Here is a 13,843-nt window from a genome sequence, read left to right on the forward strand (position 1 = left end):
CCTAGGCTCTACACATGAGAGAGAGAGGGGGGAGGGGGGAAAGGAAGAGAGAGATTATAAGTGAGAGAGAGGAGAGGGGGGTTTAGTTTAAAAAAGGGGGGAGAGGGAGGGGCGGGGGGAGGGGAGGGGCTTTTAATGAAAAAAGGGAGGGGGAAGAGAAAATGAGAGATTACAAGTGAGAAAGAGAGGAGGGGAGAGGGTTTTTATTGAAAAAGGGAGGTTTGGAAAAGGGGGTGGGTTCGGGAAGCCCTCTAGAGGTTCGAGACTTTTGACTACAATGAAAATAATATAGTAGTAAGACTAGCTTATCTACTTTTTGAAAAAAGAAAGGTTACTAACATTTGACTAGTGGTAATGTTTGTTAAAGGAATTATTTTGATTGATCACAATTTAATGCTTTTACAAGGGTAAGGTGAGGATATCATGATGAACTCCTAAAATTCCATAAAATACTATGGATGGCAAATGGAATGGATTTCAAGATTGGTATCACATGTTAAAGTGGTAACTAGGCATATGATTTCTGTGCTTCTTAAGAGATAGCAAATACTAGCAAACTTTGAAAGCATGTAGCAAATTGATATTAAACATAGATGGAGTGACTTGGCAAACTTTAAAAGCATGTATCAAATTGACATTGAACATGGATGAAGTCACATCCCGAACTATCCATTGTAACCACAATCAAAGTGCAATAAGTTGACTTGACATATTGTGTTGTAAAATGGATAAGACAAGTAAAGTTTTGCTTTGTCATGTGAACAGGTGAGATGTCAATGTATAGAGTGCATGACAACTTGCAAAAGATCTACATATGCTGCTCACTATTTATGCCTTCTTTGAAAGCACCTTTCTTGCTCTCAAATTGATGTAAAGGAGAGACACCTTATACGTTTTGATCTTCATTGGATTTCATCCACTCCTTACCATAGAAATGCAATGGTACATGCCTACCATGGTTGATTAAGTCAGTCACAACTTCCTATTAGAACACTACGAGAAGTTTATAAACTACATTGCTAAACTCCACAAAAGTAAAAGCTTTATTCTTGATTAATATCAACCGTCCATAGTTTTCCTTTTCATTTCGCATTCAAGCTTTTCTTATGTGAGAGAAGGAAAAGTTGTACTTGAAGGAGATGTTTTTGCAAACATGCATTTTGAAGAAATCCTCATTCCTTGTCCATTTTGCAGTTTGACCCAACGCTCCACATCCATTCCTTATCTTATGCAAGAAACTAGTAAAGGAGAGGAAATGGACCCCTTTTATAAAGTCTTTAGGGCCCCTCTTTGAATCTCTCATATGGATTCCTAGAGATTCAAATGGTAAATGGAAACAAAGAGGTTAAGGGGGTTGAGAGGTAATCATCAAAGGATATAACGAATTGAATTATGTATTTGTGGAACCCATAGGCTCAAAAGCCCATGTGCATAGCTAGAGCATTGGGTGCAAGAATTCTTGGTTGTATAAAATTCAATCTTGAAAGACACCCTCTATGGTGAACCTAGCCCAAGTTCCCCTAGGTTTGAACTCATTTTAAACATAAAAGACGTAGGACTCATAATTCTATAAATTACTTCATAAGGACTTACTTGGAATACAACATCTAAATAGATACAAAGGATTGGCAAATCTGTGACCCACACTAAATTACATATGTTTATGGCATCAATGGTGGACTTCCTCATATTTTCAAATGGTTGAGGTGGCTTAGAACACAATTAGTTGGTTTACCCTAATGTATTTTATCTCCTTCTTGTCATGGCTAAAAGTTTTTTAGCCTGCATCTTTTAGTTTCTTTACCCCTTCATTGGCAATTAGTTGAGATGAATTGTGAAAAAATGTATGGTTGATTTGGTCTTAAGGTGATTTTTTCTCCATATGGTTTGTTTTTTTGAAGTTGCATATTTGCATTTCACTCCATTATAATAGCTAATGGAAAATTTTCCTTTGACCTACATTTGTGGTCACTGGCCTATCTTATGAACTTCTTTTTAATGAGATATAAATTTAAGGTCAATAAAATAAATGTATGGGTTCATAGGTGGATGTGCTATGTTTGTGTTTAACAATAGTATGGCTTTGGTCATACAAAGGTGGTTGATCTTTACACTCTTGTTGAAATGATAGGAAAAGCTAGTAGGCTCTCATAGGTCATGCATTTATTTAGAGCATCTTCCCACAACCCCTTTATGAAATGTATGCAAATCAAATGTAGCAAAGGTCCAAACACACAAGTGTGGTTTTGTGAGTTTCATAACTTTCACAAAAAAAGCAAAAGTTACAAAACATTTGTTGATTGTTTCGTTAGTTGACATCTTTAAGCAAGTAAACACATACAGATAGATGTCTCGAGACTTTAATAAAAGCAAATTTGACCTTGAACACCTCGTTGACTGATTGTGTATCCTTCCTATTGCCATGCCACTTTATTGTATCTCTTCTTTATTCAATTAGTACTCCTTGAGCATTTTTGCACACTAAGAAAATTCAATTACATGAGAAGATATTCTTTCAGGTTGATTACCATCTACGTAAGTGACACATTTAGCGAATGGACACTCACCCGGGGTAAGAAGGATAGAGCTGCAGCACCTACAAGATAATTGATTGATCTTGAGTTACAAGCAATACTACCATTTTTTTTTATAAAAACAAGTTTCGTTGCGTAGAACACATAATCTTCCAAGAGAGGGTCCATATTCAAGTGAGCAAATTGTAAAAAAATACCTCACTGAGCATAGGTGATATGTTCATTTTGGACTCGCATATCTAGGAGAGTTACACATGGCATTCAACAATGACCATCTCTAGGTTAGGATTGGATTGTGTTTTTATTGGCAATCAAGTATTTCAAAATCAGCATTAGGTAGTTGGCTCTATGGATATGCACGATTATTGGGCATTGGCATACACTTGGCCATCTTAGTGGCGTTTCGCATGAGATCATCTTTTCCTCATGACCCATGATTTTGGGTCAGCTACCGTGCTCATTTTAATCATGGGGATGCAACAAAAGATTGAGCATTCATGATCGTTTGATGTGTGTAAGAAGGGCATCTTAGTGAGTCGATTGTGACAAGGGGTGACCAGACCCTTAGAGCAGGCTAGGTGGGTTTCATTTGGGGGGTGGGGGATGAGCAACAAGTAGGTTGCATCAAGGACTGATTTTTGTGAGGAGGTGAGTTTGTGAATCAGGAGGAATTGCAACGTTGCAAGGATTGCCCACAATTCTATGTTTGGCCCAAAAAGGAAAGAAGAGAGGAGAAACCAAGAGGGAGGGGAAGGATTCTTTTTGTTTGGTTGGCTATGGCGAGATTCAATCTAGCGTCGGCTCCTGTTGGGCTCCCTCCTGCAGTTAAGTGGCGCTTGCCTGACAGCCATTTGTGCCGGCCATCCCTCCTGCACGTCTATGAGACCCACATTCCCTCTTGTAGTCCCGAGGACACCACCACCATCATCACCATCACCTCCATCACCATCCTTAACAACAGCAGCAGCATCACCAGCAATCACAGTCGCACGCAGAGAAGCAGCCCTGACATCCGCCCATCGCAGCATCACCCGTCAGCCGCATCCTCTCCTTAATTACCCCAAAAGGTAAGCTTCGCCTCCCCTCCTGTCTGTTTCTTTCAAATAAAAAATTTCCCCTGTCTTGTGCTATGAGATCTTAGTGGCTCGTCCTGATTCGTTTTCTTTCTGCCTCCATTCTCCCGCCTTCCTGTAGCCTTTTTTTTTTTTTTTTGCTTTCTTGATCTGTTGCCTTGACCCTTTCTCTCTTTTTCTCTGCTATTCAACGCGTTTTGAATGTATTGTTATTTTGACTTGTCCATTCGTTCTTTCTGCCTCAGGTGCGCCCAATCAATGTGCTACAAAGGCCCATTGCCCTCTTTGCGAGAAGCACAATTGCTTCTATTTTATAGAGGTCAAGAGATCTTCTTCCCCCTTGTTAGAAGCGACACTCTTTCCTCCATTCTTCCTATCTGCCTCAAGCACAAGTTCTCAATCCATACTGTATAGAGGTCTTCCATACTTTGTTTGCTTCGCTCTGGATTTTCCCTTTGATGTTCTCAGATTCATTGCTCCAACCATAAAATGGGCTTGAGAACATCATTAGACCAATCATAAAATGGGCTCGTTTTCTTATTCAACAAATGGGTTGGATTCGTTCTTGTGATTTATGCTTTCTCAGATCTTTTCTGATCATTCAACTGATTTTGGCAAGATGTAGTTCTACAGAGCCTGGAATCTGTTGCACAGTAGCACTATGAGTTTGTTGGAAAGGAAAAGACAGTTCTGAAGAAGTTGTAATTCAGATCTGTCAGAGAATATGGTTTTTGTTGATCAATGTGCAGGAAACTGTTCAATCAGAGGCTTTCTAGATCTTTAACCTATGCCGGGTGTGTGTGAGGGCATTCTTTCAGGGCAGGGAAATGGTATTACAACCAGCTTCTCTGCAATCAGTCAATATTATTCATTGGATAGCCCAGCCACACACGATGAGAGGGGCTGCTGTAGGTGCTCTCTCCTTCCTGGCACCAAGAATTCATGCTCTCCAAGTTTTGATTTGATCTACATTTACATCCAAAATTGCCAGCCATTTCAGGTGCTGTACATCAACCCATGTTCAGTTGGGTTTGGAGGGATCCTGATCTTTGAGTACTGTCTACCTATTTGTTTCTCACTTGGCATTTCCAGGCATTGTTACCTTCTTCCTTTCTGGCATCTGCATTTGTGATCTTTGGGACTGGATTACATATACATTTTACAACACCGAAATGGTTGCTTGCAGAGGTGCCCTACTTCCCATCCTCTTTTTACTTCTTGCCCAGATGCTTTTTTTTTTGGTGGGGGTGGGGTAAAATAGCAGGGTATAATGTGAATGGAAAGGACCAAGAAATTCACAGTGACATTTTCTGATAGTAGCAACTGAGATGCCTGGCAATCCCACTAGCTATGGTGATATCTGTTGTTAGATATCAATCAGAAGAGTGCCCAGTGCAAAGGTATAATTTGTGACAACCAACCAGAGAACTGAAAGCTATTCCATAGAGCCAGCCAAGTGCCCAGTTCAAAGGTATGAATTGTGACGACTAAGCCAACCATAGGCCGTCCCAAAAATTATTCCCCTTGGGTGGTACCAAACAGTCTCTTAAGATTCCTACTAGTTATGCAGCACTATGCCCGGATGGAGGGAACCTGTGGGTGTCGAGGAACAATGTTAGGCTCCGTCAATATGACTTCCTAGGATCTCATACAAGAACGTTCACTTTAAAAACTTGTAGATGTTGAAAAACAGAGATTTTCACAGTATAGAGAGAGCCCCAAGTGCAGCAAGGGCCAACGTAACATGGTTTGTCACACTTGGGTAATGTGAGGAAACTATTTGGAGAGAATGATTATGGTTGACTGATATGGATCGCCACCAAATAGAACTCCATAGGCCGAAGTATCTTCCACGATCTTTAATGGTTTAGGGTGCTGATCACCCATGAAATACTCCAAAAGAAATTGTGGGTAACAGGAGGAAACCATTGGTAAGTAAGGCAGATCTATATGTGTCCCCACCATCAAAGGACCTTTTATAGGCCAAAATATTTTGCATGATGTCAGTAGTTCAGGTTGTTGATCAGTTATGGGTGAATATCCAGCCCAGGATTTAGAGGCAGGTTGGGAAGTGTGACCCTGCTGATATATTGGGGGCAATGCCAATGGTCATGTGTGCTATATAGTGTAGGAGCTGTTGATTTGACCTTAAGACATCACAACCAAAATGTTTGATTGGGTTTCCAAGCTATTTTTTCCCCCATGGTAGGGGATATGAAACAAGGATGGATGGATATGCTTCTACGTAAAATAGCAGGTCAAAATGAATTAGTCCTTCAGCTTGAAACAAGATCATATACCAGGTTGACAATTTTCCAAGAAAGGGGATGCAAAATAGTGGGCTGAAGTGAAATATGCCTTCAGTTTTAAAGAAGGTCCATGATGGCTAGGGATGTGAAAAGTTACACCTAATATTAGGGTGGCAACTCTCCAAGAAAAGGGATGCAGTCTGAAATGCAAGATAGTAGAAGAGTTTTCTGCTTGTCTATGTATTTTATGCTCAATATAACCAAGACCTCCTTGAATAGGATCACCTCCAAAGCCACCTTGGCACATAGTGGGCGGACAAATCGTAGAGAAACTTTTTAAATGAGAAGATACTTTTTGATCCAAATGAGAATGGAGGAATATCCATTACGGAGAACATGGGTTGATTACTCCTTTGGAAAAAATGTCAATAGCCACTGGGTCAAGGTATCTTTATGATGTACGTTTGGTATCTATCAAAACCCTTTAGCTAGTGACAATGAGAATATCCATTGTGAAGAATATGGGCTGATTACTCCCTTGGAAATATGGCAATAATAGCCCTCCACGAGTCAAGGCATCTTTGAGATATACTTGGTGACATCTATCAAAACTCTTGAGTGAAAATATCCACCATGGAGAACATGGGCTGATTTGTTGTATGCTCAATATAACCAAGGACCGCCTTGGGAGAGGCATTAAAACAAAACAGAAAACGAGCTTGTATCTTTGTATCTTTGTAGTTTGCATAGTCAATTACTTATTGAACTTGTTTTCTTTGTAGTTAATAGATATCTAGAAAAGTACATTAGAGTTAGCCATTGAGGAGTGGTCATAGATTATGATGGATCCATGTAGTGGATTAGAGAAAAGATAGTGCACAATTCCATGTATATAACCCTATTGAGCACTTGTTATTGGAACTTGAGCACATTAGGATAGGGCCTTCTGGCAAGTATTTTGGGGGCAACGACCTCGTTGCGATGATAAAGGGAATATTCCCTAGTTAACTAGTGGAGGTCTATAGGTATGCTAGTTAGGCCGACTTGACCATCTTTGTAAGCTATAAAAGAGAAACCCCCTCAGAACCATGATCATCTTTCTTTGGCCTAGTTAAAGTCCTCTTAGCTAGCTTTAAGCTCTTCATCTATCATTTGTCTAGATTGTCATCTAAGCTTCATAGTGGAAGCGCATGAGTGGATAGAGCCATCTCTTGTATCTATCTATTTGAAATTAAAGAATTTTTTGTTCTTCTCTAATTTGTTGTGCACTCTTTATTCCTTGTTGAGATTCTATATGCTATGCCTTATAACTTTAGAAGACTTGCACATAGAATGGATTAATGTCTTGGAGTGTGGGCTAGATCTGTGATCATCTTTCTTTCACCCAGTTAAAGCACTTCTAGCTAGCTTTAAGCTTTTCATCTATCATTTGTCCAGATTGCCATCTAAGCTTCATAGTGGAAGTGCATGGGTGGATAAAGCCATCTTGTATCAATCTATTTGAAATTAAAGAAATTTTTGTTCTTCTCTAATTTTTTGTGCACTCTCTATTCCTTGCTCAGATTCTATATGCTATGCCCTGTAATTTTTAAAAGACTTACATACAGAATGGATTAATGTCTTGGAGTGTGGGCTAGATCCATGAGAATAGACAATTCCAATTAGCAAGGTGATACAATCATGAAAAGTTTGTGCAAAGTTTGAAATGCACATATCTTAGAAAACTCATAAGAGGATTTTAGGAATATTTTTGCGATGTACTTGAGAAAAGCTTTCACATGATATTGATATTAGGGGCTCTCTTTGTAAGAGAGGGGTTAGGAGCAAAGAACATATGTATAGGAGGGGTTAGGAGCAAAGAACATATGTATAGGACATCATTTTTTTACACAATAATACAACTCGTCCTTCATCTCTCTAGGTCCTCGTGTCCTTTCATGGCTTCTAGCCATCTCTCTTCCTCTTCTTGTCTTTCTCTCTTAGTTTCTAGTCTCTCTCTCTTTCTCTCTCTCTCTCTCTCTCTCTCTCTCTCAGTCTAGACTCTCTTCTTTGCACTCTTCTTCTCTTTCTTGCAGTCTTCTCTCCTCTGAGGTCCCTTCACGACACTCCTAAATTTTAGGGGATTGCTAAAAAATGGTATATTCCTATATTTTAGGAGCCTCACATTGGTCTAAAAATTCCAACACTATAAAATAGGAATGACACTTAAAAATGGTAAGTTAGTGTTTTGAAATTCCTAACTAAATGTGGTCGTTTCCAATTATTGATAATTCTCAGCCAAAAATGGAAAGCCATAGGACACTTGTTGTGTAAGATTCCAAGTTTCCCACCAGTTGTCTGCATGTGGTTGGACACTTGCCTTGTGCTAGTTTACTTTCCCTCGTTGCACTGTCTTTCTTCCACAAAAATAGCTCATTTACTTTGATTCTACATTAGATATACTCATGCATAGCAAGCAAAGTTAGCCCCAAGCTATCTGTTGGGTAAGGTTGTGCCCTTCCATATTTTATTTTGTATAGAGGCTAGGACCAATTCTTATCATGTATGTCTCCTTGCAAAGGAAAATATGTATGCCTCATAGTACCTGCTAGGGGCTGCCAATCAGCCCTGTTATAAGCCTTCTCGAAAATCGAGTAAAAGAATGCCAAACATTGATTTTGCAGTGCAGCCATAGAAGTTGATTCTTAGAAAGTGAACATTGGAAGGTCATACATCATTTGCAACATCCAAGAACAGAGCATTGCAAATTAGCTATAATCAATGCTCTAGAGATCTCAAGGTAACCCATGAGCAGAAGCTGTCCCATATCAAGATGCCCCCTTCCTTTGGACATTTATGGGACATGCAAAGGCTCCACTAGGGTCGTGCAGTTATGAAGAAGCACACAACAATGGCTAGACTAGAAAATCTAGAACCTGCCAGGCTTTATGAAGACTAGTGCTTGAGACAGAATGGCGACAAAGATCTCTGGTACAACCCCCAACAATCCCCTTTAGGCCCTGAAACAGACACATGTAGAAAGCATGCTGAAGAAAGATCAACCAATGGACACTTGTAAGGTACCATGCCTGCTAATTAATCAAGAAGTCACAATGCGCCACCCTAGGTTACCCATCAATGCAGCTCCATCATACAAAGTACTAAATATATTGAAATAAAGGGCCTAAAATCCCAGAAGTAGGGATCAAAATTTATGAAGACAATTGTTGATGATGACAATGTGATGGCATGGCCAAGCATCAAAAGCACTTGTCTACTGTCAGGTCTGATAATATGTAGAAAAATCATTGACTGAGAGGGAATGTGCCAAACTGGAGGATAGATCCAGCAACAAATGGGTGTAGAAGTTGAGCACTGCTGCTCTATGCCCAAAAAGGCAGCGTATTTTGATCCCAAACATTTATATGCACAGGGAAAAACAGAGATATCATCTAGATTTGCATCGTCACATGGGATTAAAAATGGGATGGGGAACAGGGAGGAATGGCCATCCCATGTGAATATATGGTCATGTTGAGTGGGATGTGGAATAGAATGAAGCTACCCTCCCCGCAGCCTGGAAGTCCAAAAATGAACGTTCCTCATGAATGTGCGGATTTGTTTTTGCATTTATTACTTTCTTCTTTCTGTTACAATTGCAGACCTTTGTGTGTCGATCTATCTCTGCATTATAAGTTCTTATTTTTGTTACAAGGTCCATCTTGTTACTTATTACAATCTCATGTCTTATGTGGTCAGAATTCTGTTGAAGCAATCCCATGGCAGAGCGACCGAAACTGCTCTACATTATTGTCCAAGATGAGTCTGTTGACTTCATGGACATGGGCAAAAGAAATTTAGATGAATTTTCTGACAGTAGAAACAACGGAAGAATGATGGCCTTGAGTTCAGACACTGCATGCACAGGCAAGGTTGGAAAGATGTCCTCTAGTACGTTTAGATATACTCGACCTGTGCTGCAGAGTACCTTGCAGCTAATTGGCTGCAAAGCCCGCCATGCATTCAAGGTGTGGTTGTGTTTGTATAGCATATTACTTTGAAACATTGCATGTGCATACTTTGCTCATTGTAATAAATTGGATTGTTTGTCTCTGATCAGATTAGCAAGAGGGTTTTTGAAATCTTGAGAGAAGAAAACCCAGTAAAGGTTATAGAAAAGGGTGCTTCAGCATCCCAAGATTTTTGTAGGCACGACTTCTCAAGACACCTATCTGATTCTGAAGTTGACAACAACAGGGATTATACACATGAAGACATTAAAAGAGCAGCTATAGAAAATGAAATTCGTCTAAAAGAGATAACTAAGAAGCTGTTCACTGTTCAGAAGAGACGCTCCACGGTTGTTCTCACTAGAGCAGACTTCATGGATGTTGTTTGTGATGCTATGTCAGAGTACCGATACGTGGGCCCAAATCAGAGAAGTGACTTTGCTTTAGCATCCAGGTGAATGGAATATTTATACTCTCAATAAGCAAAGCAAATATGGTTTGACTGTTTACTTTTCTGGTCAGACTGCCTTTTACTATCACTTTTACTTATGCACTGTGGTTGCTTTTCCTTCAAGTGTCATGATTCATCCTCTCTTTTGCAAAGACCATTTAAGAGTCTTGATTACATTGATGATATTTAACTTAACAGTGACTCTCGTTTTCCAGTCTAGTCGTTTGTGTATTGTTTAAAGCTGTTCTTTTATTTCAGGATTCGAGAAAAAAAAGCCTCAATGACGGTTTTGTTGTGTGGAACGAGTGGTTGTGGCAAGTCAACATTGTCAACTTTACTGGTGAGATTCTAAATTGCTAGGTTACTCCAGTGCAAACTTAACAAGTTAGGAGGGGTATGCTTTGGTCTATTATGTGTTCTTTTGTTCTTCTACTGATTAGCAATGCGTTACAGGCAAGTAGGCTAGGCATCACTACAGTGGTTTCAACAGACTCAATACGGCACATGATGAGAAGCTTTGCTGATGAAAAGCAGAACCCACTTTTGTGGGCCTCAACATACTCTGCAGGAGAGCACCTTGACCCAATGGCTGTTGCAGAAGCAAAGGCTAAAAAGAAAGCAAAGAAGATGGCAAGAGTTTCAGTTGATTCTCATCTTGATACTGCACAGACTTCTGTAGCCTCAACAAGAGCGAATGAACCATCATGTTTTGCAGTGGATCATCTTAATAGGTCAGAAAAAGATATCAAGGGCAAGTCTCTTTTGCTGAATGAGGTATTGGAGGCGGGTGTAAGTGCAAAAACAATGGCAGTGCAAGGGTATAAGGCTCAGAGTGAGATGGTCATTGATAGTCTAGATAGGTTGATCACTTCCTGGGAGCAGAAATGCGAGTCAGTTATCATTGAGGGTGTGCATTTGAGCTTGAATTTTGTGGTATGCTTTCTTGTTTTTTCCTTCATTTTCAACAGAAAGGATCTTCATCTTCTTTGATTACATTACGAGTCTGCTCTAGTATTTGTTTATTGAATGACTGTACAGATGGGACTAGTGAAAAAGCATCCATCAGTAATTCCTTTCATGGTGTACATTGCAAATGAAGAGAAGCATTTGGAAAGATTTGCCGTTCGTGCCAAATATATGACATTGGATCCTGCAAAAAATAAATATGTGAAGTACATACGTAATATCAGGGCGATACAAGATTATCAATACAAAAGAGCTGATAAGCATTTGATTCCTAAAGTGAATAATACAAACATGGACAAAAGTGTAGCGTGCATCCATGCAACCATTTTTGGTTGCTTGCGTAGAAGAGAGGCAGGAGAATCCTTTTATGACCAGACCACGAATACTGTCAAAGTTGTGGATGAGGAGTACAGAAATCAGTGTGCCGCATATTCATTGGGCTCCAAGGGGATGCTTCAAGTTTTACAACGGAAAGGCTCTTGTGGTCAATTCATGGCATTGGTTAATACAGATGGTTCAGTTGCAAAAACTTGGCCTTTTACTGCTGATGATGCTGGTAGGGTACCTTCAACTTACAATGGGAATTCCAGCACCCTGCTCAGATACGGGCTGGAAGTGAGCCCTGTAAATCTGCAGTTTGGTAACTTTGGACTTAGTGCTTGGCCAAATGATATTGGAGAACCGAGCCATAATGGTAGCATAGATGGTTTAAGCTCGAGGGGTGATGGAACTGACAACCCTAGTCAGCGAAGTAGTCGATATGGCTCATCATGCTCCAGTTCACCTCGGTTAGGTGAAGGAACGGAGAAAGAGGTGCTCATTATTTACCTTGCTTTGTTGTTCCAAGTTGGCTTGCTGTAATGTTATTTTGTCATCAGGTTATTTCTATTAGTTACTTTTGGTAGCTTTTGTTATACTAGTCACGTTTGCTTGTTGCCTGATGAAGTTTATGCTATCACTATATGGGGGCTTTTTTGGAACATATCATGCCCAAGTCCTGATGCCTCTGTGGTACTTACTGACATTATGTGCTTATTCAGCTTTTAAATGCATTCTTAAAAGGTCTCTTTTACCCTGTCTTTACTAACTTCTCATAGAAAAAGCTTCAAAGTTACATTATTTGAGCTCCTTGATTTTATGAGTAATATTGAGGGCCATAGGTCTTTGACTGGTAGCATACCCAATTTGCAATTTTAGTAATCACGAACTCAAAGATGACTTGTGGTTTTTCTTGTTCCACAGCTTGTTAATGAAAATGCAGTCTCTGGAAGTGATGAGGAGCAAGAGGAGGAACCACTGGATGCTGACAGTGAGGAAGAGCTCACAGATGGGAGGGGACAACGGCTTGAAGAGGAGGTATAGATCTAGGATCTTAGCCACAATTGTTGTTGGCTTGATTCTGCTTTGAGTGTTTCAGATCAATTTTCAGATTTACTCTTATCTTTATGAATGGGAACATACAGCTTGAAGGTTCTGTGGATGATCAAAGCATCGGATCAGAAGATGATGATGATTGTACAGATGAGTATGCAGAGACTGATCAGGATGGTCGTTCCTCTGATGCTCAAAGGTTGGATTCATTAGATTGTACAAATAGGAACGTCTACAGAGCTACTGAGGCTGAGAAGAACTTAAGAAAACAGTCTTTTCAAGAATCAGGTCAATCTAACTTGAGAAAACAGTCTCTTCAAGAATCAGGCCAATCTAATGGTGGAGCATTCAGTCACGCTGATAGGATAACAGTTCCAAGCAATATAATGAACTTTAACACCCAATCTGTTTTCAAGGAGGCAAATCTGAAGCATCTACATGGCCGTTCAAAAAGCCTGCCTCCTTTCTTTGGAAACTGCAGCACAGCTTGGGACAGTTCTCATGTTTTGGAGGTTGTGAAGAGAGTTTAGTCCCATCTTACCATCCACCCAAACAGAGTAGGTTGTGAAGAAAGTTTACTCCCATCTTACCATCCACCCAAATCAACTTTGTATCCCAGTTGTGCCCGCCACTGTGAAAGCTAAAGAGGTAGGCTTTTCCTAAGATTTGGAGTCCAAGGGGGAAAGTGAAGGTTGCTTGGACTTGTTGCTTTACTAGTATAAATCCATTTCGAAAAACTGTACATAAATCTCGAGAAAACTCAGACCTATGGAGCAGGAACTTTTTAAGGGGCACAATGTGTTTGGATACTATTTTCTGGCAATCCTAATTTTTTGAAACAGCATGACTCTTGATTCTTCAAAAGTCATTTGAATTATATTTTGGATGGCAATTCTTTGTTGTTCTTTTCCCCCATGAGATAAGACACCCCTGAACTCTAATGAGGAGGTCACCTTCCCCTCCAAATATTAGTCTGAAGAGCGGGCATGCACGATCCACACTAGCAGTTTCCCTATTGGTCATCCCCTCGAATGGGGCATATCAATTTCTCAAAACAGAAGTGTGGAATCTTACACCAAGCATGACCTACGTTAACATTGAGCTTTCCAATTGAGATACAAACAATAATCCTTGCTCTTTTGAGCTATATTCTAGAAAGATGCATTTACTGGTTATTAGAGCTAGAGAAATCTAGTTGTGGCTGTCATGT

The 13,843-nt window shown here is 39.9% G+C and overlaps 1 protein-coding gene across 7 annotated transcripts; it reads left to right on the forward strand.

Annotated features, from left to right (window-relative positions):
* The first annotated feature begins 3,106 nt into the window (after positions 1-3,106).
* On the forward strand, positions 3,107-13,501 carry LOC148027811 (P-loop NTPase domain-containing protein LPA1 homolog 2-like). 7 transcript variants are annotated; one of them, XM_087689509.1, is made up of 10 exons: positions 3,464-3,601; positions 3,853-4,607; positions 4,700-4,795; positions 9,595-9,863; positions 9,956-10,299; positions 10,555-10,636; positions 10,750-11,229; positions 11,335-12,075; positions 12,505-12,618; positions 12,726-13,501. In XM_087689509.1, the coding sequence occupies exons 4-10, from the start codon at positions 9,615-9,617 to the stop codon at positions 13,161-13,163; spliced, it is 2,448 nt and encodes an 815-aa protein (XP_087545635.1). In that variant the 5' UTR covers positions 3,464-3,601; positions 3,853-4,607; positions 4,700-4,795; positions 9,595-9,614; the 3' UTR covers positions 13,164-13,501. The 7 variants fall into 7 exon arrangements, with proteins under 7 accessions (XP_087545641.1, XP_087545639.1, XP_087545635.1 ...); XM_087689511.1 differs by having other exon boundaries at positions 3,466-3,601; positions 4,426-4,607; XM_087689510.1 differs by having other exon boundaries at positions 3,853-4,795.
* Positions 13,502-13,843: the final 342 nt, after the last annotated feature.

Source organism: Lygodium microphyllum, chromosome 12 (assembly GCF_053477565.2).
Source record: "Lygodium microphyllum isolate KBCC chromosome 12, Lygodium_microphyllum_v1.1.10, whole genome shotgun sequence".
Taxonomy (NCBI): Eukaryota; Viridiplantae; Streptophyta; class Polypodiopsida; order Schizaeales; family Lygodiaceae; genus Lygodium; species Lygodium microphyllum.

Coding starts and splice junctions, on each gene's coding strand:
- LOC148027811 (XM_087689513.1), top strand. CDS start 9,615: ATGGCAGAGCGACCGAAACTGCTCTACATTATTGTCCAAGATGAGTCT. Junction 10,300..10,554: donor GACTTTGCTTTAGCATCCAG/GTGAATGGAATA, acceptor CTTTTATTTCAG/GATTCGAGAAAAAAAAGCCT. Junction 12,076..12,504: donor GTGAAGGAACGGAGAAAGAG/GTGCTCATTATT, acceptor CTTGTTCCACAG/CTTGTTAATGAAAATGCAGT.